Here is a 26,198-nt window from a genome sequence, read left to right as displayed (position 1 = left end):
TAGCTCATGTTATCACCAGGTTAGCTCAGTAAGCTATTAGCTAAAGGCAGCTCGGAGTTCGCTCGATGTCAATCATCCACTGGGATGGGGGACATCACGGAGGCTCCGTCCATCTTTTTATATCCAGTCTATGGTTTACATCGGTATTTTGAGTTGCAAAGTCCAAGTTTAAGCACTAAAGTAGAAAACTAAAGATCAATGATATTCAGGTACCTACAAACTGTTCACTTACTGTATGTGTTCCATAGGTACACATTCTGTAGGCTCACTGGAGGAGTTCAGTCTATGGACAGTTTTATCTATTAGATATCTGTTGTGAGTGCATATTAACAGTTCACCTTTCTGAGGGCAGCTACAACTGGCTTCTCTTGTTAAAGCTGCGACTGTGGAGATTGCTGGGTACAACAAAATTCAGGACCTTGGCGATCATTCATCAGCTAGATTTTTTTTTTCTTCCTGAACAGTGGTGTGGGGGTCTGCATGGTGGTGTGCTGATTACTACTATTGTTTCTCAGCAAGAAGGTCACTGGTTTGAGCCTCCCCCCTCTGGGGAGGGGTTCAAACAGGGACCTTTCTGTGTGGGGTCCCCCCTGTATGCATGGGTACTTTGGCTTCCTCCCACAGTCCAAATGCATGCATGTTAGGTGAACTGGTCAGTTTAAACCCTCCCTAGGAGTGAGTGTGAGCTTGACTGGTTGACTCTCTGTGTCTGGCCTGGAATGAACTGGTGACCTGTCTGGGTGTTCACTGCTTCTCACCTGCTAATTGCTGGGATAGGCTCCAGCTTCCCTGTGACCCTGAACTGGACTAAGTGGTATGGATGGATGGATGGATGGATGCATGAATGGATTTTTCTTTCCTGATGGCATGACCATATTTCCAAGATGGCAATGTCAGGATTCTTCAGGCTCAAATTCTTACATGTGGATCCGGAAGCATGACATGTTATTTTCACACATGGTTTGACTACCATATCAAGTATGAACCTTAGGCCCTTTAAGAATAATTAAATATGCTTGAAGAGACGCTGAGCAACAACCCAACTGTCCTATAATCAAAGCAAAATTTTTGAAAAAAAAAATAGAATGCATACGATTATAAAGGATATGGTGGTCCTACAAAATACTTGTCTCTTTTATCCTAAGAAGCATTTGTTAGGATAGATATAACTACAGCAGCTTTACCATCACTACTCTTCAATCATTATCAAGTCATGTGAAATTTGACCTCCTGTTCTTCTGTGAGGACAGATGTGTAACAAAAGAAGGACAGGTACACAACAATATGAACTCATTACACCAACACAACTGCACCTGTCATCCCATACCATCAGCTACGTCACTCTCAGCTGCAGTCGGAGGCTCTCTGCGGTACTTTTCAATGGCTACAAAGGTAAAGATAGTAGCCAAAAGAAGCAAAATATTGTGAGCTTTAAATTTTAATAAAAAAAAAAAATTAAAAAAAAATTTGAGAAACATTGGCCCTAAAAATGCAAAGTAGTTAGCTGAGATAATTTTTGTGTTAGCTCTCTACAAATCAAACACTACTGGGGACTGGTTTTTTTTTGTTTTTTTTGTTTTTTAATCAGATTAAAATAAGTGTCCATTCTTTGCATAAAAACAAGATTTATGTAATATTGTCTATGTAAACTCTGCAGAAATATTGCTAAACTTAGAGTTTAAGCCAGAGCCATATTTATTGGTATTGTTTCATGTGCATTGTTTCTCCTCTCTCTGTCTCAGTAAACAGCGGAGGTTGTGTGTAATCATCTACACAACGTAACCTGAATAACTCCAGTCATGTTAGCTCTCCGCTGGCATTAATCAGAGCCTGGCGTATTAATGAGAGCGCGGCAGCTAGCTAATTACACCCATAGATTCTGCAGCAGCCCATTAAATATACAAATGACAGAATTAAAGAGCCCAGCCTCTTCTGATTAATCTTTAAATGGGGAAAAACTAATGATGTCTGTGCAAACTTTCCTTTCACACATTTCTCCCCCTCTCCTCTCAACGTCAATGCCTAGCAATCAATCATATTAATTAAGGAAAAATAATTTGTATCATTTAACATTTCCCTCTTTCCCGCTCAGTTGCTGCAGTGCAATGTACTGTATTAGACATGTCTGGAAATTATCCAAGTCAATTTGTTCTTGCATTCTTTTTTTTTAATCCAACTTTTTTTTATATTTGCGTAATGTTTCATCTCTCTTCATTAAATGTGGGCTGAAGAAATACATCTGGATTAGTGAAAATACAAGCAGGACAACATTCCCATTCCAATCAGCCCATCTTGGGTCCAAAAAGTAAAAAATTGCAAAGGAGAAGAGAGAGGGCTATATGATCTGTTGTGACCTTTTCCATTTAAATACATTATTTAACAAAGAACAACATATGTCAGTTCTATCCGAGATGCACAAAGTCGTTAATTCAAATATGAACAAGGAGAGTGGGAAGCCAGTGGACCGTTATATCCAGAAGCATTAGAGACAAGATGGATGAACTAACATGCATTTATGGAAACAAGCACTTACCAGTTATTCATATCGCAACATGATTACATGTAGTTGTAATTCCATTTTATCTAAAGTAAGATTCAGTGTGGCCAATGATGACCTTAAGTACTCATTAGGCATCAAGGAGCATCTTTAAACACAAGTGAACAGACTTAATTTATGGAAACATACGCTCATACCCTAGTAATTGCACGTGGAAAATAACTTATTTGGCCAAAAATAATTTTACTTAAGTGGCCATTAAATGACAGGTGAAAGGGCAAATATTATCTAATTTTACAAGGTAAAAATCTTGACCTGAAGTACAATTTACCATACAGGATCTTGACCCTGCTTAAGGATGCACCCTTAATTCACATGTTTAGTGAATGAGCAGGCTGCAGTAAGTAAAACTAATATTTCACATTCCTGGGGTGATGCATAATGTTGACAGAGAAAAATAATGTCTCGCTGATTTAGAAAGCCCTTCACGATCTTAAGAAATATCAGTACTGCTAGTTGTCATTTCTTCAGACCCAAATATCCAAATCCCCAACCACAGACCCCCCCAAAAAAACCTCCTAAAAACCGCTTCCTGAATGGGAGCTCAAAAGATACCCAAAGATTCATTTCGTATAGAAACAGTTGTACAGTTGTCATTGCTGGAGTTACAAGGTTTCCATGAGACATCAACGATTGACGAGTCTCTCCTCTGTGATCAATTGACTCTCGAGGGGGCATTACACTGCATTACATTCATAATCCAATTTGGCTTTGATTTGTTCGCTGTTCCGTGCGCTTCGATGGGAATAATTGTCTGTAGATGATGCTATTAGTATTGATGGTTGTAAAAGGGCGATGGTTTGAGGACTGCCGACACATTGATGGTCCAGAATAGATCCGGTCTGAAAGTGATTGTCTGATCCATTACCCTTTATGAAGGAGGAGAGTGGAGGGGATGAGAAACATCCCTCAATAGCAAAAGTCATCATATATTTGCTAGAGGGGTTCAGGGATCTGTTTACCTTTGTGCTAAAGAAATGTATCAATTGCTGATTTGGGACTAAAAAGAAACTGCACATTGCCCATGGACAGTAATGAACAGGAAGTTTGCCTGTTTTGCTTTAAGACAGTTGCTCTCTATTTTAGAGTTATGCATAATTTTATATATCAAAGAAACAGACAGAACACAATATTTAGCAAATAAAGTTTTGCTAAATACATAAATAATTATATTTTTGTTTTTTTTTTGTAAAAAGTAACTATTAGAATTAAATAGTGCACAAAGTGTCTCATGACAAGTATTAGAGGGCAAATCAATATATAAAATATCTATGTTGACAAATATAACCTATAATCTTTATAAATTTCACTAAAAAAATATGTACACACTTTGACTGAAAAACTGAATTGTTTTTAAGCAACAATTAATCAACAATCAATGAACAAAAAAGACTCAAACTGTAATAATCTTAGATGACAGAAAGAACTAATGAAGTTTATTGGCCAACATAAGGTCATGTTATAGGCCAAACACTTGGTAGCACAGGCATCAAGAATGATTATCATATTTTGTAAGAGTAGGAGTTTGTGTTTGAGGAAAGATAATTGCAAAATATGTTGAATATTTGCGGAAAAGCTGACACAATTCATGAATCGTTTTTTTATAGAATGCACAATGATGCAGAAAATGGCACTGAATGACAACGACTTCTGAATCCCTATGAAGATATGATTGTCAGCTAACATGTTGGTGAACAAAATATATATTAATGTCTAGTATCATAAAAGATAGATGAGAATGTCTCTGCTTCATCAGTACATTCTCTAGTTGTAGAAAACTTTCTACCTGCCTGCAGATTTAGAAAAAACAAAAGATTTTTGTTGTAGAAATTATATCACACACCTGGCTTGGAAAGTTTTTTTTTTTATGTTATCCGACTTTTAACTGAAAGTACACACAAACATAAATAATTATACAAGGTTTGTGCAGGCCAGTGAACTAATCTCAAGTGGCACCAAAGAGCTTTGCATGCTCAAATCCCACTGATTAATATCAGCAGTCATTAATTATGAGCGTCAGACTGGGTGATGTTCTCAGATGAAGCAGAACATGTTTGGCTGTGCAGCTCAACCCTCTAATGATGCTGGTAAACAGAAAGATAATTGTCCTTTAAGATGACTGGGGAAGTCATCTTAAAGGAATGTCACAAGAAAACTGAGAGACTGCATGAAAATTTCTTAACAATGGTTAAATGTGCATATGAATCTTCCTTGCGTCTTGGATGGTGCTGGAAGATTCAGACGCACCACTACATCCTGAAAAGGTTGTCACACCTTAAATTTCAGTAAACATGACCAAGTATATAATCACATTTTGTACAAAGTGAAAACTGGGCTTGTTGTTAGCAAAGACAGCTTGTGGTGGAAGCTTAAAGGGGTCCTATTATTGTATTTTAAGTTTTCTGAGCTCTCTACAGTGTTACAGTGTTGAATCCTCATCAGACATGTGAACGGCACTGTTTTTTATCACCTAAACGCATGTTTGAGCTTGAGTTCCAACACTCTCTCCGTTCGGTTTCTGTGGCGACGAAAAACGCATTGTTTTAGAGTATTTTTCTACTTCGAAATCCTTGTGACATCCCGTGGAATAAGGTTCGGTGATTGGTTACCGTCTACTGGTTAACAAGGGCATGTACAAATACCTCAGGAGGGTGGAAAACGTCGGATAAAGTTATTTCGAATGATGGCTGGTGAGTTTACCAAAGAGAGACATCCTGCTGCATTTGTTGCTGTGGGTTTAAAGTTCCACTTTAAAGACAGCTAAAATTTAGGCACCATCCAATCAAGTTGTGTGAAAGACTGTGTTTTTTTTAAGAAATATGGCATACCCAATATCAAATGTTAAGGCCATGCATCCATGTCAATCATGCCTGTCTTTGTTGGCAAATATTTTAGAACATTTAGAGCTGTTGTGTGCACCTGTACCAGGACTAGTTTGTACTTAATGCTGACCTGTACGCACATGTCCATTTGCTCCCTGTTGTTGAGGGTCTAAAACAGATACAAGCAATGGTCATACCACCATAATAAGGACTCTTGTCTGCTATTCTTTAGCTGAAGAAAACCAAACTTTAAGTATCTAAGTATCTGCATCTGAAGCAGCTTCCCATATGTTTTAAACAGCCGTTTTCTTATATCTTGTATTTTCATCCATTTTGATCTTTTTGAAATACACAAGATCTCGCAGCTAGACATAATATCTTACCAGTGAAGTCAGTGTTGCTTGGAAGAGTGTCACTGGGAAATTGATAATAACCGCTCCCCGCAAATCTTGTTCCTCTGACAACTAGTTCTTGTGGGTCAGACAGTGACACATCTGTCCTCTCCACCTGCAAAATATGTAACAGATAATAATATGAATATATTATTAATATTGTAGTTGCCTTCAGTAATATAAAAAGTATCACAAAATTTACCATTTCTATACAACCATTTGCAGACATTCTATGAAAATGTACGCACTTGTTGAAATTTTGTATATACTTAGGAGTACAATTAATCTGTGATTTAAAATCCCCCAAAAAAATTTGCCATGAAAAAGAGAGCAAGTGTTGACACCCATGCAAGAAGCACCAAGGCGCAGAGCTTGGAATTAAATGCCAATAAGCTTAACTGCTAAATTGCTGGTAGTTAATAAGGTATGACAAACCAGTTTCACAGGCTAGTTTATTGCATTAACATGCTCACATTTTCTTAAATTAGCAACAAACACAAACAAAAGATGAAGCTGATTAGGTTATCCTTAATTTCACAAATAACCAGACTTAAGAAACAACAAAACTCAAATTTGATCTACTGATATTGCAAATCACAAAAGAGTGAGTAACTCCTTGTTGTCATTGTTCATGAGAAAAGTTTTTCCAACTGACTTAGTTGGTTAAATAAAGGTTTACTAAGACATGTATCATAAAGCCACTAATGTCAACCTCATGGTTCGAAGTCAGAGGGGGACCAAAGCCATTAATGTCAATCTCTCCATCTATGTTAAGATGCAGACAACACAAGAGGAGAAACTGGGACTTGTTGGATACTTTCGAGCAGAGATCCCCAATCCTGGTCCTCGAGGACTGGTGTCCTGCAGGTTTTCCAACTTTCCCTGCTGTACTACACCTGATTTAAATCAATGTGTATTTAGAGCATATGTGCAGAGCTTGTCTGAGTCTGAGTCAGGTGTGTTCCAGCAGGAACACTTGGAAAAACTACAGGACACCAGTCCTGGAGAACCAAGATTGGGGATCCATGCCTTAGAGTAAACTGGAGCAGTGGGAATAAATGCATACATAATAAAGGAAAGTGAAAAAGGGAAAAAAAAAAACCCAACAACAATTATAACTCATAATGCCAGTGTGCTCCATATACTGTGAACATATATTCTCACCTGATATAGTGGGTTTGGTCCATTGAGTTGGTCTGGAGGGTCCCAGTCTATCTGAATAGTGGTTTCATTAACAGAATATAAACGAGGTGAAGACAGTCCAGTTGGTGCTGAAAAGAGAATGTTAAGAAAAGGCAAACTGAATGTAATCAGTGTAGAATAAGAAATGGCGTAATAACCAGACTTTCATGACATTCTACGAATAGCATTCCTTTCTCTGCCTTTACTCTTCAAAGTTTGTTCTGGGTCTTACCAGGAAGACTGCAAACAGTGAAAAGTGGGAACTAAGATTTCATACTGTGTTGTTGTTGTGGTTGTTCAACAACAACTGCTCCACAGAAATCACAGGATTTTGATTGCTAAATGTATTTAAAACTACATATATGTTGGCTATGTTCCCAGGTTGACTCACTCAAAAATATTCAAATGGTGTGATACAGTCATGACTAAAACAGATTTTAAATTATGCCACTTTTTTGTGTTAAATATATGTTGTTCACATAGATTCACAAATAGATAAAAGTCCCATTTTTCAGTTAACCAAGGATTCGATTCAATTTCCGTCTTTCACTTTGGAAGTTAAATTAATTATTTCTTTGAAACATACTGGATGATACTGAGGATATAATTTTATCATGCATCCTAAATAAATCACCTCGGGACCGGCTGATGTGAGGAGAGGAGATAGAATAATGGTGAGCAAAACACAGCAAGTGATGGACTGGTGTAAGGATGGGAAAGATTGATGTGCATTAAGTGTAATTCCATCATGTGTGTTTCTAGGTGTATTTCAGTAATGGTCTAAATGGTCTGTGGGAGTAAATTAGCTCTCAGTGACACATGTGGACCATCTTAGTTGTGAATTGTAATAGACCTCTTGAAAGGGAAGTAGACAGCTCGTCTTACATACTTCAAGTTGGCACATCATGCCATAAATTACTGGAAATCAATAGCTTACCAGTTTATTGATATTGAGCTAAGGTAACATTAAGAACATTGGCTGTCTGGCACATATATAAGATTATGTAATGTGTGCCTTGCTTTAAATTAAGGAACAGATCTTCCATCTTTTTTTTTAGTAAACAAATGCCACTAGATAACTTGAACAGGGAAACACAATCAGACGAATGTTTAATTTCTGACCAAGTATAAGTCCAAATTTAACATAGATAGCATTTCTCAAAAGGTTTGTTGTTAAAAGATACTCTTCACAGAAATGAAGCCACATTGTCTGATATTTCCTCCCCAGGATATCATGACTGCATGTCTCCAGAAGTCTTTAAATGTAGATTTCATTGAGTTGTCCGAGACCACAGTTTACACTTCTTGCACAAAAATGCACTTGTGGCACACCAATGATACATCCCTAATGTGAGATTTTCTTAGCGGGACACTTACATTTACCTCATTGACTGTCAGCCATTGTTACAGCAGAGCCCCATGTTCCCAATGTTTTGGAGCATTTTAGTTCATCTTTCAGGACGCACACAATACTGACTTCTGGTCCTGCAGATTCGGAGGGGCAGTTTTGCCGAGTACGTGCGCCACTGTGTCCGGATTTGAAAAGTAGTATAAAACACGTAAAAATAGCAAATGAGTCATGAGTGAGATAGGGGCATTTAAGGGACTAATGACTCTTTCTCACTTTCAAACTTCAAATTAAAAGTTCAAATTAGTTCAACTCAAGAATAAAGTCTAATGATACTCCCCAAAAAAATGATTTATCAAAGCAAATTTATTAAACTGTTGGTTTTTATGTTTTTTTATATACAAAGCAATGGTCCTAAATGTTTTGGAGATGATCCAAAGTGATGACATGAATGAATCTCCTCCACATGCATTCTGAACTACTTGAAGAGATTTTCCATTCAGTTCTTAAGTAAAACATTTTGGAAACCTGGGAGAAAAGATGATCTATGAACATGACATAAAACAGAACTCCTGCTGCTGTGTGAGTGAGCAGTTGTGTGACCTTTCTGCTGATCTAGGTTTTCTACTCAGCCCATGCTGTTGTGGATATGTGAAGCTACATCAGAGTCAGATTCAGATGTACTTCATGTATGACCAGCAAATTTCAGACGCAGTACTAATAGCAATGCTACAGACAATCTTATCTGCTATTCGCTACATGTTCTAATGAAAACACAGCAATCTTTACATCTTAGTGTCATCTTAACCCTCACATTGACAGCCCTAACAGCACAAGCAGGAAGTCTCTATGAAGCACAAACCAGTTTCTATATACATTTTCCTAAAATCATCTTATGTTCATGTGTAAAACTGATTAAAGCAGGTTTTGTTTCTTAAAGACCGGTGTGATTATAAAATACTGTTTCATACTTTTTTGCAGGTCAGATATCCAGTTGTTATATCTGCTTCTTAATTCACTGAAATTTTACATAACACTATGACACATTCAGTTTAACAAAACCTACTTGCCTTATCATGACTTATCCAAAACACACTCACACATGTACACACACACAAGGTTAACAGTCCACCAGAAAGGTTAATTTTAGCTGCCGACATGGTAATGAAACAGCTAAATCATGGGCCAGCTCCCAGGAGCAAATGTGCATGTGTGCGCGTGTGTTTCCTGTTTTTACAGCAACTGACATGTCTTAACAGGCTCTTAGCATACAGTTACACCACGCACATAAGTGTGCCACTTATTGACATTGTGATCCCTTGCCATGCATATTTCTTTTCTCAAGAAGGGCCTCAGGCCAATTATGCATAAATCAATAAAGTTCCTGTTCTGTTGAGTGGTGTTACAGTGCAAGTGTGTATGTGTGTATGTCTGTTCGTGTGTACGTCTTGTAGAACAAGCAGTTATGGTTGTAGGATACATAAAACATCACCATCAGCCCCTAATCAGCCACTCACTTTATGTTGTGATCAATAACTTTGTGAGAAGACACTTTGAAACAACTGCAAATACACCAACACATGTGGACAGAAACCCCTCCCTTTCCTTGTCTCGTTACGTCTACCTCTGTGTGCACTAATGTCTCGTCGTGCTTTGGTGTAATTCCAGTGGTTTCACAGATGTCTGCTTACTTACAGCAGATGGTAAATGGCTCTAATGGCTCAGCCTTATGTGATGTACATTTATCAGCGCATCTGTACCCTGCTCAAGTACATGCAACTTAATGTTTTTCCACTAGACCAGTCTTGCTTTCACGATGTTTAACTCACAAAACTATACCCAGGCTCTTTCACAGAATTTTACTTTTAAATGGAGAAGCAAAAATGTATCTCTTTGAAGGGATATGAAAACTTAGACATGAAGCATTACCTCAGGAGGATAACTGAATACAGATGACAGTGTACAGAGAGGAAAGCAATGGGTCAATTCAAGGTTTAAGCATCTTCATTTAGATCATGCTACTGCAAAATATCTTCTACGAATTATTAAGATTAAAGCTAAAGTAAAAGAGAAAAGGTATTATTAGATGTGCTACAACAGAAGCTCAACACCCAGTGGAGGAGTGCATGCTATGCAAATTTTTTACAAGATTAAAAGGGAAGAAGAAAAATCTGCTGAACGGCATATGCCATTATCATTTCTTTTAGTTGAAACAAGGGACAGCTTTGGCATTGGATGAAACAAAATGGTGGCAACAGATGTGGCTGTTAAAAATACATTTGAAAAGTCAACTGGGTACAATAAGCCATATTGAACTGTACTGTATTACAGTCAATCGAAGTCTTTGGAATCACTTGAAATAAACACTGTCGCTGTGTCAACAGATGCAGCTATTAAAAATACATTTAAAAGGCAACCAATCACAATATGAAGCGTCACTCATGACAATAAGAATATGAATGGATTTTAGGAAACTGAAAGAAGTGTTTGCTGTTAACTGATGTACTGTAGCTAAGAGTCTTTCAAAAGCTCAAATTCCTGAGCAAGTATTTATAGATGAAAGGTTTTCCACAAGCGTTCGCTTCATTTTCCACATTCAATTCACCTGAAGGGATAAACAAAACAAAACAAAAGCGAAACAGGAAAGAACTTGATGAGTGTGAGCGGAAAATGTGGATCACAAAAGAACAGATGGAAAAGTGTCTGTGGGGTCAAGTGTGCAAGTGAGCACAATATGTATATTGCAGAGTGATTCATGAAACTGCTGCCATGTTGTGCTTGTGCTTAAATGAAGCAGGCAGGTAGGAATAAATGATAAAACGTGAACCGACATAAAAAGCGACAGACCATAAAGAGGTAAATTGATAAAAATTCTGTGTGTGTCATTCTGCAATGATCAAATCGTGGTCATCTTAGTCCCCAAACTTTGTATGTGAGGTGTTACTTATAACCAGTCCCATGACAGTTACAAACCTACAGAAAAAACAAGAGCAGCTTGTGTGTTTCTGTAGATACCGTGTCTTTGGTTCATGACCTGTAGGAAGTGTGTGCTTCTCCATAATTTTCTCCTGGGAATTAACAGTGATTTGATTGTACTGGCATTACTAGTGGTTCACATGACCTGCTGCTGGCACTTGAATATGCATTGAGAGCTTCTGGACACGTGTGTTCAAACGTTAGATCTTTGTATTGAAGAAAAATTACAAAAATAAATTAGTCAAAGTTATTATTGGAGTCTTTTTGTGTGGAATTTGCATGTTGCCTTGGCTCACTTCAGACCTCCTTTGATCTCTAACATCACCAAGTAAGCACAGAAAATGAATGGATGCATGCAGGAGTGGACCTTTGTGTACTACCTGCTGGTAAGGTCCGTCCAGTACTTGGCAGGCTGGTAATGCAGCCCATTTTTGTACAGAGTGTGACCGTGAAGTTGTACACTTGGTAAGGTTGCAATCCTTTTACTATGTAAACAGGCTGTGATGATGGTCCCATCCTATGTAAGACCTAACAAGTGGAGAAAAGCAAAAGGCAAATCAGAAGAGAAAACTATAAAAACATTTCAAACAAAAAGTCTTAAAAAAAAAACTACATTTCCATTAAAAAAAGAAAGCTAACTATGAATAGTCTTTCCATCCTCAATTGTGGCCAGTCCCAGTAGGAATGTTTTTCAAGCTGTCTTACTCTATATTTCCAATGATGTGTGCATGTAAGCTCACCTGACTAACAACCGGAGGAGCATAGGGATTAGTGGTCTGCTCAGTGAGCAAACTGACACGGTATTCTGTGACTTGTCCTCTGGCAATGAACCCTTGACCCTCAGTCGAGCTCCAGGTAACCTTGAGGCTGGTGGATGACAGTGGAATCACATCTGGAGGCGCCATAAACTCTGGGACTGGAAACATGGGTACAAACACAGGAACATGAAAGTATACACTAACATTTTAGTCCTAAGTTACAGATAAATACATCTTTAAAAAAAAAACAAAAACATCACAAACTGAAAATAACTTACTAAACTTACAGTAAGTTTCACATGAAAATTTAATTGGTTTTTGCTTTTGATTTTTACACTTTTTTTTTTTTTACAATTAATTATGCTCATACTCAACTAATAGGAGAACTGAAATAACTAAGTATATCTTAACAGACACAGTACTTTTGGATTACAGATGTGGATCAGTTTCAGTGGCCCTGGAGGAGTCAACTGCTCACTATACCTCCATTTACTCAATGGAATATAATTTTGCCTACATGTTTAAACAAAGATGGACAAATGGTCTAGATATAGGTCATCAAAAAGCACAATAAAGCAAAAATCCCACTTTAGATGGCATAGTTTATGACAAACACTCATGTTCAATTGCCTATTATTGAGAGGGGAAATCCCATTTAAAGCAAAACTCATGTTGGAATTTTTGAGCAACTCATGTTAGAAGGGGACATCTCTAATCCAGAAAAAGAGTTGTTATCTTGATCTATCTTACAACCGTTGCTGCAATGCTATATATTGAATCAGCAACCAACACACTTGCTCATAAGGATGTGATGTGTGCAAGGAAGATTGCTGCAAAGCAGCAGCAGATTTGACAGTATACATGAGTTTATACAAATATCACTTCAATCTGAAGTGGGATGCTGGCGTGGTTCATAGTCTCAGCAGGTTTTGGTTACTTTGTTCTTCTCAGTCTCTCCACACTCCATACTGTTCTTAATGGGTGATACTGTTGAACAGCCCAAACATTATTTCGACAGCCACTAGAGGGGTACTTGGACAGTGTAGTTCTTTTCCAGGAGTTAAACACCATCTTGCAATTTCAGGACCAACAGAAAATTGTGAAGGAGTTCCACCTTTGCCATCACCCTCCATGTCAACACAAAGTTTAAAGAGATACTGCAGATGGATCTCACAGGCTTTTTTTCAAAATAACTGGAGTTTTAAAGATGGCAATAGTTTGTATTGAGTCTGTTGTGTCATTTTAATGAAAATATATAATAAAGTAACCTTTTGATCAATATGATTTTTGACAATAAATTTATGACTATTTAGTTATCTGGTAATTAATGATGATCTTTTGGTATAAACAGTTGATAATCAAAGGGAAGCAAAACATAGCCAAAGCTGTAAGTGGAAAAAATTCAAACTAGTTTTTTATTACTTGTATGTCTGCTTAAAGATCCACTTATTTAGACATGCGATGTTCTTAACTTGAAAGAAAAGTAATAAATAAACAAACAAATAAATAAATATTAAAAACAATGGGATGAACCTGTTAAAATATTGTTTCTAAGAAAAATAGAAAGAGGGCTAGAATCATTGATTGTATTCAGTCAAGACAAACTATTCTAATTTTAATATGTACATCTTTATCATTTGTTTTTACATTTAATTCAACCACTGATTATCAGTTAAAATGAGTAATGAATAATTTTAAAGCATCAGTTTTCTCTTTAATATGCACCTCAGACTGTGAACCTAATTTTGTTAAATACTTATATTTAACATTTACACCATTGAGCTTCATTCCTTTTTTTTTTTAAATCATACTTATTTTTTTCTTTCATTGTTAGTTAACACAATAAATATTTTCCATCAAGTTGTTTAATATGAGCATTTTTATTTATAAAAATATACATAAAAAACAAAGACGTGGCTATTACAAGGACTGAATGGATTTGAGTGTTGCTAAATTCTACGGTTTTGATAGCTTCAATTACACAACAGATTAGAAAGAAGGAATTTTTATTCCACTGTTGATAGCATCTGACTGTGAAACACGCTGTGAAATGTGATTCATAGTAGACATAACCACTGTCACATTCCTGCGTTCAACACAGCACATGTAAGTGTAAACGCACTGGCGCACATTCCACATCTAAAATGGTGTTATCATATGCTTGTTATCCAGACACATAGCTCAGAGTGATGTTGGAGGCAATCATTTAGTCCTAATGAGGCATATCATCTCTTTGAAATTCAAATACCTTAATGAGTTTCCCCTCACCCACATTCAGTTTTTATTTCCTTCCCCGTTTCATTTTAAAGAATCAATCACATAATTAGCAACTTATTTTATTTATTTCTATTTTTATCTAATTTTTATTTTATTTTATTATTTTCCTAATTTTCACTTGTTTTTTTTTTTTTTCAGTGCAAAGTACTACTAATGGTTTGGATTTTTTTTTTTTTACATGACTTATTTGGCCATGTGTGCAGATTGTTATCCTTCCATTTAGTCATTTACTGTCTTATTGCCTAATTGTTTCCATCATGCATCCAAGGATGAGCTGCTTCCCACTGTTTTGTTTCCCTTAACAGTTTATTGTGCCAGTTGGATTCCATTATATGATCAGTCTGTATAATAAGTCCAGTCATCACTGCGCTAAACACAACAGACTCTGACCAAATCATCACCTAACTGTGTACTTGTAATGTATTAGACCTGGGATTTCTCTATTCTATATTTGTTTTCTGTTAAATAAAACTTCAGCATTACTTATAAGCAGTTTTAGTTTACCATTTCATTTAATCAAGAAGCAACCTAAATCTTAGATTTAAGCTTCTTGACAAGAACAGAAATTAATATGCTTTGTAAAGTTATGTAATTTTCTCAATAAATAGACTGTAAATCTATATATTTTGAAAGAATAGTCTTAATATTTATTTACTACTCAGTTATGTTGTCTGAATAGCAATTTATCTTTTAGGAGTGGAAAAAAAAACATGAGCATGACAAATAATTCATGGATCAATAAATGTCCAAGACATTCTTTCTATAAGGTCTACAACATGCATGAGAAACTATGGGATGTTTCCGCATGAAGGAGGATGAAAAAAATTGTATCAACTGAGTAAGCGACATAAACCCTTCAACCAAGCTCAAACAAGATCAAACATATTACAAACTAACATGAACTTCACTACCTAGGATTTTGGTCACTGTAATTTTTGTGGAATGCTGTACACTTTGGAAGTGACGTACAACATCCCATAATAAGACATTTTTATTGACACAGTGATTATGACACTCCATAGCAAGACCAAAACCAAAGTCAGCAAAGTTAGGAAAGCAGCTACTTATGGAGACTAATATGACCTAAAATTAGATAAATAACTACTGAAACTAATAAATATAAAACAATAAATACAAAAAAGAAAATTACACACGAAAAAGTAGCATTTAGATGTTATGCTGCAAACAGGTGGAGATTAACACTTTTAAATCCAAGTTAAAAACATTTATTTTCTCATGTGCCTATACGTGAAATCTGCAAAGTAACTTAACTTCTTTTTTTTTAAAAAAGCACTTTTAATGGTCTTGCACTTTTAAACTTGACTTGCCTAATATAATTTTTCGGGATTGGCTTATTTACTTAATTGCATCTAATGGTATTTTTATTTATTTAATGACAGTTTTATAGATCTCTCTGTTGACACTTACTTTATGATGGTACTTTTTTATGAAGTTCAACTTATTTTGTAGTACCAAGTCTTTAATTACATGTTATTTGCAGTCATTTTTTTCACAGCTCTTTCTGTTTAAGGTTACCATCACTAAATTAAGAACTGAACTGAACTTTACAGTTTTATCACAGATATTTGCTGCATCTCATGTGCTCCAAAAGCCCACCTTTTGGTTCTATTAGTTCATTTTCAATTCTGGGAAATATGTTGGCAAATGTAACTACAGCCACAGCTCTTGTTTGTTTTATTAATAAAAGAGTCTGGAAACAAACTGATGAGATAACACTCCACTCCAAATCCTGTTAAACCATCATCATGACCCATACAAACCTCCTTCTGTGGTCTGTGCTGTGGTCCACTCTGATGCGACACTTCCTGCACTATTTATGCTCACAACTTTCAGCTGATAGGTTGAAAAGGCCTGCAGACCTTCTACAATGGTACTGTTCTCAGGAGGTGACACTGTGTTTCTGAGGCTTAGTTTTCCCCCTGATAACACACTTGGATCCAACCAGCCAGAGCTGGAGTAGACTCTTGTCTCAAGAGCAGGATCTGAGAGGTTCTGTGACTCCAGTGGTCCACGCATGAATACCTCATACCGTGTGATAACACCTGCACAGAAAGAAAAACAAAGTTAAATGAAAGAAATCAATAGAAAATTATTCTCTGACAACAAAAACCACATAATTATATATACCACATAATTGTTTTTGAAAAATAATAAAAGAAGCCACAATTGTTTTTCCAGAAATTCTTTTAGAGAAACCGCACCAACGCGTTATTCTGATACAATGTAGTTCAGGTAAATACGTACAAATGTACAAAACAGAGTTTTGGGGAAGACCCCACACATAAGACTCAGGCGAGCGATCGATCCTGTAGTTGAAAACAGCCTGTTAATGATAAAGCACTGGCTTGTACTGGTTTTGCTCTCTGGAGGGAATTATGCTGGTATGTTATTCGCACATGCTTCATTTCACTCATAGGAAAATACTGAGAGAATGAGGACAGGACACACCAAAATACACTAAGAGGTTTACAAACCCCACAGTGGAATAGATAACTGTCCAGATTTTGTTAAAAAGAACCAGCTGTTTCTTCCTCTTCCTCTGAACTGTCTATTATTAAAGTCAAGCAATTAAGATAAACAATATTAATGTACTGCAACAAGTGGAGAAGCAGTGCTTCTAATTTTTGTTTGTTTGGAGCGCTGTGTAATATAATCAAACCTTTTGGCAAAAATGAGCAGCTTTTATTAAAAGCCACATCTATTTAGGATAGATAAAATAAAACGTCTAGTTAGAATTAAAAAAATGTGACGTAAACATGTCACCTGATGTGATCAGCTCAAAGTGGAAAGATTTTTATTTTCTAAATACATAGGTGGCAACGCACTAAGTAGAAGGGTGCCATATTATCACCATCTTTTACATAAATAAATATTTCATTTGTTGCGTAATTACAAGACATTTCCAGTACAATTTGTGTCCTCATTGCGGTTGTGTGCAGAGATTGTTGTAAATGTTATTCTGTGTCTGTGTGTGTTTGTACCATTTAGCTGACTTGGGGGCTCCCAAGATGCATGCAGTGCATGAGGTCCAATTGCAGTGGCTTTGGGAGGAGGCTGATTTTTGGGGGGAGCAGCAGATGTCAGAATAGCCAGTTGTGGGGTAGAAGTACATCCCCCAGAGGAGCATGCCTATAGATGAGAAAAGCAATTCATCATTTAATCTTTAAGAAAACAAATTCTGAAGATACACAAAAGTACAGTTAATATGTGTGAATAATTCTCATCGATTAATTAAAAACATTTAGTCTTTAAAGGTAGAGTATGTAAGATTTTCAATATTTCATTCATTCATTCATTTTCTGAACCGCTTATTCCAATTCAGGGTCGCAGGGAAGCTGGAGCCTATCCCAGCCGGCTTTGGGCGACAGGCAGGGTACACCCTGGACAGCTCGCCAGTCCATCGCAGGGCCACACAGAGAGACAAACAACCACACTCACGCTCACACTCACTCCTAGGGGCAATTTAGAGTGACCAATTAACCTATCATGCATGTCTTTGGATGGTGGGAGGAAGCCGGAGTACCCGGAGAGAACCCACGCATACACGGGGAGAACATGCAAACTCCACACAGAAAGGCCACTGACCAAACCAGCCAAGGATCGAACCAGCGACCTTCTTGCTGTGATGCCACAGTGCTAACCACTGCGCCACCTTGCAGCCCATTTTCAATATTTTCTAAATAAATTAACTAAAAAAATAACTACAATCATAATTAGATAGTTTTTTAAACATGTAGGTTCCAGTCTGTCCATTTGATGCGTTATTAAATTACAAGTTTAATTAATGACAAAGACCCTTCTTGTCTTGTTTTCTGACCAGTAAAAAAAAGTACTTTTTTTCCACTAGTAGGGTGAGTATAAGTCCATTTATTGCAGAGCGGCTCTGAGCTACAGCTCACAAGCGATTCCTGCCCTCATTGGAGCTGGCAAGGAGGAGGGGTGAGGGGTGAGTTTTGCTCATTACTGCCAACCTGTGGTCGTTTGTGCAGGTAACAGTTTTGTGGTTTTGCTCACGACCTTGTGTTTGCCACCTGGTGGTGGAAAGAATCGCCTTGAAATCTGACAAACTATGCCTTTAACACACCCACCTCAAGTGTTACACTGTACTGTGTGAATGGCTTTAGACCACTCGCCACAGCCTCTGTAGATAAGCCAGTGTAGTGAATGACAGGCTCGGCTCCACCGAAAGAATCCACAGAAGATAATATGAACCTATAGAAGACAAAGAGAAGATAATCAATTCCTTCTTTGCAGTACATCATTCACGATCCCTCTTTCTGGCCACTCCATTTTATGATATTCTTTATATAAAACTTAAGCCTGTTTCATACTCCACGAGAAGCGAGAATTTTGTTCTTGTCCTTGATGCCCCGAGAAGAAAATAACCTAAATTTGTTCTTGCAGACATGATTGAAGACAGTTCTCGACACATCAGGCTTGCAGAAGTTTTTTCTTGGACGAGGCTCAGAGAAGTATCCTGTGATTGGTTGGACATTTGAGGTGGGCGTGGTTAACACAGAAGCGCACGAAGCGGAACGTTGCCGCTTGCACATTTTTGCTATTGAAAGTAAAACGGATTGTTTGATAAAGATTGAGGTGGCGAGAGAGTACAAACATTGTCACATGTGGCGTGAAAACAAAATTCTCACTTCTCGCTTCTTGAACAAATTTCTCGCTTCAGGTGGAGAATCTAACAAGCTTAAATGTCATAAAAGCATACAGACAAAACTACAAAGCAAACATATCTGGCTCAGGCAGTGATCACTAGGTAGTGATTCAAAAGTCTGAAACAGACTATTGGGTGAAGGTGAAATGATTCCAGGAATGTGAATGAATGAATGAATGAACGAATGAACGTTTAAGCCTTCGAATAGTTTGTGTTTCTCTGTTCATCATCAAACTTCACCCTACACCTCTCTCCCAACCTAGAAAACTGGGGACTAATTCCCAACTCCACAAAGCAATCCTACTGAACTTAGGCGCCTCGTAACAAATGCTGATATGGCACCAGTCTTGCATCCTGTCTCTTCTCTGAGGTCACTCCAGCCAGGAAAATTCAAGCCAATATTTCCTCATGCTCTGTAACATTTTTCCTCACTTTCCTTATTTCCTCTGATAATTCCCTCTTGGGTTTCTGTGCTGAATCAGCCAAAGTGTGCCTTCAAAATGGTTGGTATGCTGACATGCAGCTGCTGGCATGTGACACAGTGTGGTGAAGTAAAACACTGTTGTAGTGTGGTGCTCCAGGCTGGCAAAAAAAAGCTGTAAATTGCAGGATGCTGCAGTGCAACAACAGCGCCTAGAATGTAGGTAATGAATGTCCAATCGAGTCAGAAGCGCAGTTTTAAGGTAAAGTAATATTCTTTTCACAATAGTAGTCAATCAACTTTGTCAAATTCCAAAATTTAAGCTTTGACAGAAAAACTGATTTAAAAAAATATGGGTAATATTTCCTTCTACGCTTTCCCTCTTGTTCCTCTTCAGTATATCAAACTCTCTCTTGCTTAAAACATAAATCAGTCAAATCCCTCTAATATTTATCTTATCTCAGACAAATTTCTCTTTGAATTCACATCACTGACAACAATCTTTGTCCATCTGGTTGTGACAGATTAAAAGTATTTAAGCAAAAAAAATGTTTGATTACAACATGCTTCTCCAGGAAAGGTTTCACTGGGTCATATTGCAATTATCTTCTATCACTAAATCAGGTAGCAAAATAAACAGAAAAAAAAGGAAGTGAACCAAAAGAAAAATATATATCCACTAAGTAGAGTGAGTCATCAAATAGTTTGAAAATGATTAAAATGACATCAATCATGTTATTGGTTTTAATATTTTATTGCTTTTAACCTAATTACACCCACTTGATGTATGAAAGGTATTGGAAGGCTCTCTTCACCACAGATATTAAAATCCTTAACAGAAAGTTTCTTTTGCAAAATTTATATTCTTCCAGTTACAGTAAGTTCCAAAGACTGAGACAAAATCAAGACACACTCAAACATGTTTATTTTTCCATTAGTATGCAATCTTGCTTTTTCATTAGTACCAGTATATGATATATATTTGTCTTTATCATAAACATAACACAGATTTTGAGCAGAACGGATGAAAAGTGTTTCTTTTTCAGTTTGTGTCTCTCAGTCCTTACCTCTCAACTGGGCCTGTGTCATTTCTTGGAGTACTCCAGTTAAAGCTAGCACTGGTTGGACCTGGTCGTCCAAGGAGGTTTAAATGGAGCTGGTCTGCTGCAGGAGGTGCACCTAAAGTCTGGTAAGAGGCGGATGCACTTACAGTCTCACCAGCTACGTTAGCTGTTATGAGCCAGTACAAGTAGCTGGTAAACGGAAACAATCCATTGTCCACAAAGGATTCAGACCCTTAGAAAAAAAAAAAATTGAAATGTAATTTTTGAGTAGCAGAAGTTCCATGTACACATAAAATTTTAGAAATGCTTTAAAATTGTGTGAACATTTGTATTAACACATACCAAAAGGATAGTGGCTTTGAATGGTATGCACTGACTGTCCATCCCTGACAAGAGTGTAGTTGAGTTTGTGTGAGTTTGGGGAATCGGGGGGTTGCCAAGAGAGTTGGATGGAGGAGTAATTGAAAGATAAACCTGACACTGGAGGCTGCTGGGAGGGTGCTGAACAGATGAATAGAGTAAAACGAAAGAGATTAACAGATAAACACATATTGCAAATTAAACTATTTTTATTAAATAAGTACTATTAGATGTGTGGACATGAGTGTTGATTAAGATATAAAACATACCTTTGCTGCAGCCAAAGTGGTTTTCAGGGTCAAAATGACTCGCCCCAGGCTGACATGAATCACACTTGTCTCTGGTTACCAGCAGCTTACACACACATACTCCTGTGTCTGGATGGCATGAACCATTGACACTGCCTGCTGGGTCACATGCACAAGGTTGGCATCTGCTCATCAAGCAAAGGGGGAAAAAAAAGGATCATGAAGATGTTTTCGCTGGGATGCAGTGAACTGATTAAAACTGTGCACACATAGCAGGTGTGTTCCAGCAGGACCTGCAAGTTCAAACATTTTGCTTCGAGCATGCAGTTCAGCTTCCTGTGTTGCTTTCAACTGGACACTGCAAACACAGCCATACCAGCTAAGCAGTAATTTTAACTGGTTCGTCCTCTGTGTATGTGTTTGTGAGTGTGTGGGGTCCTCTCCTTAACACTGTGAGGGAGACCCTCACAAGCATCCATCCCAGCCTCCACACTCTAGCTGTGAAACTAACTTCACAGAAACTGCACTCCCCATCAGAGCTGTCAAAGCATGTGTGCACATTCGAGTATGTATGTGTGTGTGTGTGTGTGTGTGTGTGTGTGTGTGTGTGTGTGTGTGTGTGTGTGTGTGTGTGTGTGTGTGTGTGTGTGTGTGCGCGACAATGCCTATGTCTGGGTCACCAGTGTAGTGTTACCCTCACAGGGGCTGGGCAGTGGGTGATCATCCGGCCAGCCACCTCACACCTTGACACACACACACCAATGTGTGTAACACACTCTATGTGTTGGAAAATGTTTGGCACACCCTCACAAACCACACTGACAGTGAGACAGTATAAACCATGTCACTGTCACCCACACACAGATACACACACAAACATTACCCATGTGTGTTTTTTTTTTTTTTTTTTATTCCAGTGCATACTGTACTTGCATGTTCTGTGTGTCTCTCTCACACACACCAATACACCTTCTTTATTGCTGTGTGAAAAGCCACAGCCTCATAACGAGCCGCAAATTTGTCCTGTCAACTGATGCTCACACAAGCAGACACACAGACATATTCATACACACATACATGAATGCCACAGTGACTCGACCTTCACTCTTGCTCTCAAGGATAAAGACAACACCAACATCACATTCAGTTTTTTTTTTGTTTTTTGTTTCATGAGCCTAAACGTACTGTGTGTTTGTCTGTCTGTCTGTTTATCAGTTTTAATATCATAATGAGAAACAAAACTAACTGGACACTCACTTATGGGGTTCTCGTAAAAAAAAAAAAAAAAAAAGGGACAAAACTGCAGTTCCAATGAGCTTAAAGTAATGTTTGAGACTGAAAACCAAGGCTTGGTTTGGTGAAATAGGTTTTAGAACATCTAAGTATAGGTAAAGATCAGAGTAGGGTTTAGGTAAAGTTGCTGGTCCAACACAAACTGTCCAGTAACAACAATCATTAACATTTATTTAACATAATTTGTGTTCATGACAAGTGTCACATCATGTTTATGGCACTGTTCTGTCACTTTTATTCACAGCTCTGGATGTAGTGTTGCCAAATTATATATGTAAGGGAATGAGTGCACCAGCTAGAGTTCCACCTCTCCAGACAAAATTACCATTATATTTTGAGACACACACAACCGTGTCCTCTGCCAACAAGCCACACATCAATCTGTGTAAATTCATTTGTATAAAGCCTATTGATCCAAAGAGGAGAACAAATTACTTGATGATATTTAGATGAACAAGTACTTACTGTGGAGTGACTCTGGGCACAAGAGTAGTAATAATCATCTAAAAATTTAATTTGACCCTTTTTCCCTCAAGGAACCCAGAAATAAAGACTATATGTATAAGAAAATAGGCTGAGGAAAGAAGTTGAATCAAGTAGTTAGAGTCATGCAATTGTTAAGTCTGGCAAGAGTTTTGTTTATCTTTGTACGCCTCAGAACATCTCTGTCTTTTATTTGCTTTGTTTCTGTCATTATGTAGTCATCTCAGAGTATCCATATCTCCACTTTGATCTCTTTTTTTAAAACCATCATTCCCTACTGTTCTGAAATAAACTTTATTCCTGACATTTCTTTTTCCCTAAATCTCTTTATCATTCTCTACAACTCAGAAAAATTTAGCCTAGCTAGATCTAACTTTCAATGTAACTACACTTGAAAATGCAGCAGTCAGACAAGGTCAATAATACTTAGACACACACGCACACACACACACACACACACACACACACACACACACACACACGGATGACTGGTCAAACTGTGGATGATCTATTTGCTATGACACCTTGTTAAAATGAGAGAGAAAAAGTGCTTGTACTCTACTGTCTAAATAAAGAGTACAGTTAAATTTATGCATGAGTGTTTAGCTGCATGAGTATGTAAGACAGCCTGCAGGTAGAGACACAAGCAACAAAGGTTAAAGCAGCTCTTAACTCATGTAAGTCATACATCTGCCCACCAACCTGCAAACTGTAGATACTGCAGCAGCTGCTGCTGTGAGAACTCATATAAACAGCTACATGTAGTTACATAGGAGGCCTAATTAATGGGTAAAACCATTATTTGTTTTAATTACCTAAGTCATATATATATATATATATATATATATATATATATATATATTAGGGGTGGGTAAATCGAATCGAAAAATCGGAAATCTGGATTTTTTTCTTCCCAATTTTAAAATCGATTTTTTTTTTTCAAATAAATTAAATTAATCCACTATAAAATTTTTGTCATTTTTATTGGTTTTATTGATGTTTTTACTTGTCTTCTTGGGCATTATAGCAGCAGAATAATGATCTGGCTACTGTGTTGTTTTTTCCTAACTGAAATCAAGAAAAATTACTAGCAAAATGAAGTTTTATAAAAAATCTTTCGTTTTATATATATATATATATATATATATATATATATATATATATATATATATATATATATATATATATATATATATATGTATTAAAGGTGTTTTTTTTTTTTGTGTGATAAGTAAAAATTAAAAGTTCCTTGGCTGGCAGATAAGAGGTTAATTTTATTTAAACTTTGTGGTAGTTCATGTACTGTAAGTGGTTTCCACACCTTCTCATTCTTCTTTTTTTTGTCTCAACAATTAATTAAATAAAAGTAAAACTCAGAAAAGTGTTTTAATTGTATGACAGACTTATTTACATTTACCTGCCGAGACCAGGGTTGAATCCAAAAAACATGTCATGACACTGGTCACAGCGACGGCCACCCACTGATGGATGAGCACACACACACTGTCCAGTCTGGCTCTCACAGCCACGCTGTAATGCTCCCATAGGATGGCAGTCACACTCCAAACATCTACTGTGATCTGGAGTTAGGTAAAAGCCTAGAGAAAAAGAAAAGTAAAATGAACTTAAATAATCTTTTGATTAAACATACAGTGTATTGTTCTTTTTGTTAGACTGTCAGTATCTATTTTTTCCGTCATTGTTTTGATGTAGAACATTTCTATTTATTCCCTCCCCACTTCTATTGATGCTTACAATACTCTTGGTGGCTGTTTGTGAATGCCGCCAAATCCAGTTTTTAACAGCCATTTATGGTCTGCTCATAACTAATAAGAGGAGTTGTTTGCCATTTACTTGTAATACATTCTTACACAAAGTCAATAAATTACATTAGACACTAGGTGAGGTTATATTAAGCACTCAAGGTTTCAAAGTATAAATCAGTTTAGTTTATGTTTCCCAAGGCCTGCCAGCTGATAAACAAATTAGATATTTAATTTAGCGCCTTGGGTAGGCAATATTAAATGGCTGTGGACCATGTCTGTCGGAAGCTAATGTGTGCAGCTTGTAGGAATGAACCTTGGCAAACACAATGAACTATCAGAACTAAAAGGGATAATTAGATGTTGCATCAAAATTGTTCATCTATAACTTGGTATAAAGTCTGAATGCATTCCTAATTTTAACTATCTTTTGAAAATCACTGTAATATGTGAATACTTATGTTTCCATATCGCACTTTTATAGCCATAACAATTCATGAAATTTATCCAGATGCAATTACTGACACATCCTTTTACACATTTATATAGATTTTCTAAATCATAAACATTTGCAACTTGTATCACAGCAAACCCACTTTGATGTTAGCTTGTTCTCCATACTTCACTCAATTACAAATGCCATAAACAAACAAGTCCACCATCTAATTCCACAGTATGAAGTTATCAAAAGGAAAATCCATGATTGGAACACTGACAGCAAACACATACACTACCTGTGAAAAGTTTGGACACACTTTGCCACGGGATTTAAGAAGAAAGTGTGTCCAAACTTTTCACAGGTAGTATAAAACAAAGAAGAGAAACCTGAAACATTTGGGTACTATTCCTTAAATATTCAATATGTGACCTAGATCATTTAAAATGTCTTTTAGAGAGTCAAACCATACTGATAACTAATCCTCCATATTTGTCAATTACCCACCAAATATTCATCCTTCTGTCTCCATTTGTAACTCACCGGGTCGGCAGCTATTGCAGTCCTTTCCATAGCGTGTTGACAGACAAACACACTGGCCCGTGGTGCTGTCACAGGCTGACCCCCTTACTGTTCCCCTGGGATCGCAGTTACACCGCACACAGCCCTGAAGGGAACCTTCTGAGAAACAAAACCGTATCAGCGGTGCTGCTTTATTTGGCTGCTAATGCAACAATGCAGAAGTTTACCTTATAATGGACATGATTTTAGCTTCAGTTCTGCTTTCCCTTACCCTCAAGTTCTGAACTGCTATTGTAGTAGTTACGGGTGCAGGTGGTACATTGTGCTCCTTCCACCCCTTCTTTGCATGGGCATTGTCCAGTCAGCATGTCACATACACCCCCTGGCACAGTTCCACTAATGTCGCACACACACGGCAGACAGCCCAGGGAGTTGCGATGCTCCAGAGTGTGATAGCCGTGATGGCAAGAGTCACAGTGATGGCCCTCCACATATTTCTAAAAAAAAAGATTTGCCCATAAACTGATGATACCTGTTTATCTGACATGTTTTGTTTATGCATTGTTTGCTCATCAAGAATCAGATTCTTTTTTCAGATTTAATTGAATA

General features: G+C 37.2%; 1 protein-coding gene across 1 annotated transcript in view; it reads right to left on the bottom strand.

The window, feature by feature from the left end:
* Nucleotides 1-26,198, bottom strand: part of ush2a (Usher syndrome 2A (autosomal recessive, mild)) — a gene marked incomplete at both ends in the record, with an annotated part of 245,943 nt that overhangs the window by 160,798 nt on the left and 58,947 nt on the right. Inside the window, 13 exon segments of the mRNA XM_079260418.1 lie at nt 5,763-5,886; nt 6,936-7,042; nt 11,658-11,805; nt 12,018-12,193; nt 16,094-16,375; nt 17,315-17,462; nt 18,422-18,545; nt 20,488-20,716; nt 20,827-20,985; nt 21,114-21,277; nt 24,286-24,466; nt 25,611-25,748; nt 25,861-26,086. Coding sequence (XP_079116544.1) covers nt 5,763-5,886; nt 6,936-7,042; nt 11,658-11,805; nt 12,018-12,193; nt 16,094-16,375; nt 17,315-17,462; nt 18,422-18,545; nt 20,488-20,716; nt 20,827-20,985; nt 21,114-21,277; nt 24,286-24,466; nt 25,611-25,748; nt 25,861-26,086 — 2,206 coding nt within the window.

The sequence above is a fragment of the Telmatherina bonti genome (assembly GCF_933228915.1).
Source record: "Telmatherina bonti genome assembly, chromosome: 1".
In the NCBI taxonomy this organism is placed as follows: domain Eukaryota; kingdom Metazoa; phylum Chordata; class Actinopteri; order Atheriniformes; family Telmatherinidae; genus Telmatherina; species Telmatherina bonti.
This window is presented reverse-complemented; position numbering and strand designations above follow the sequence as displayed.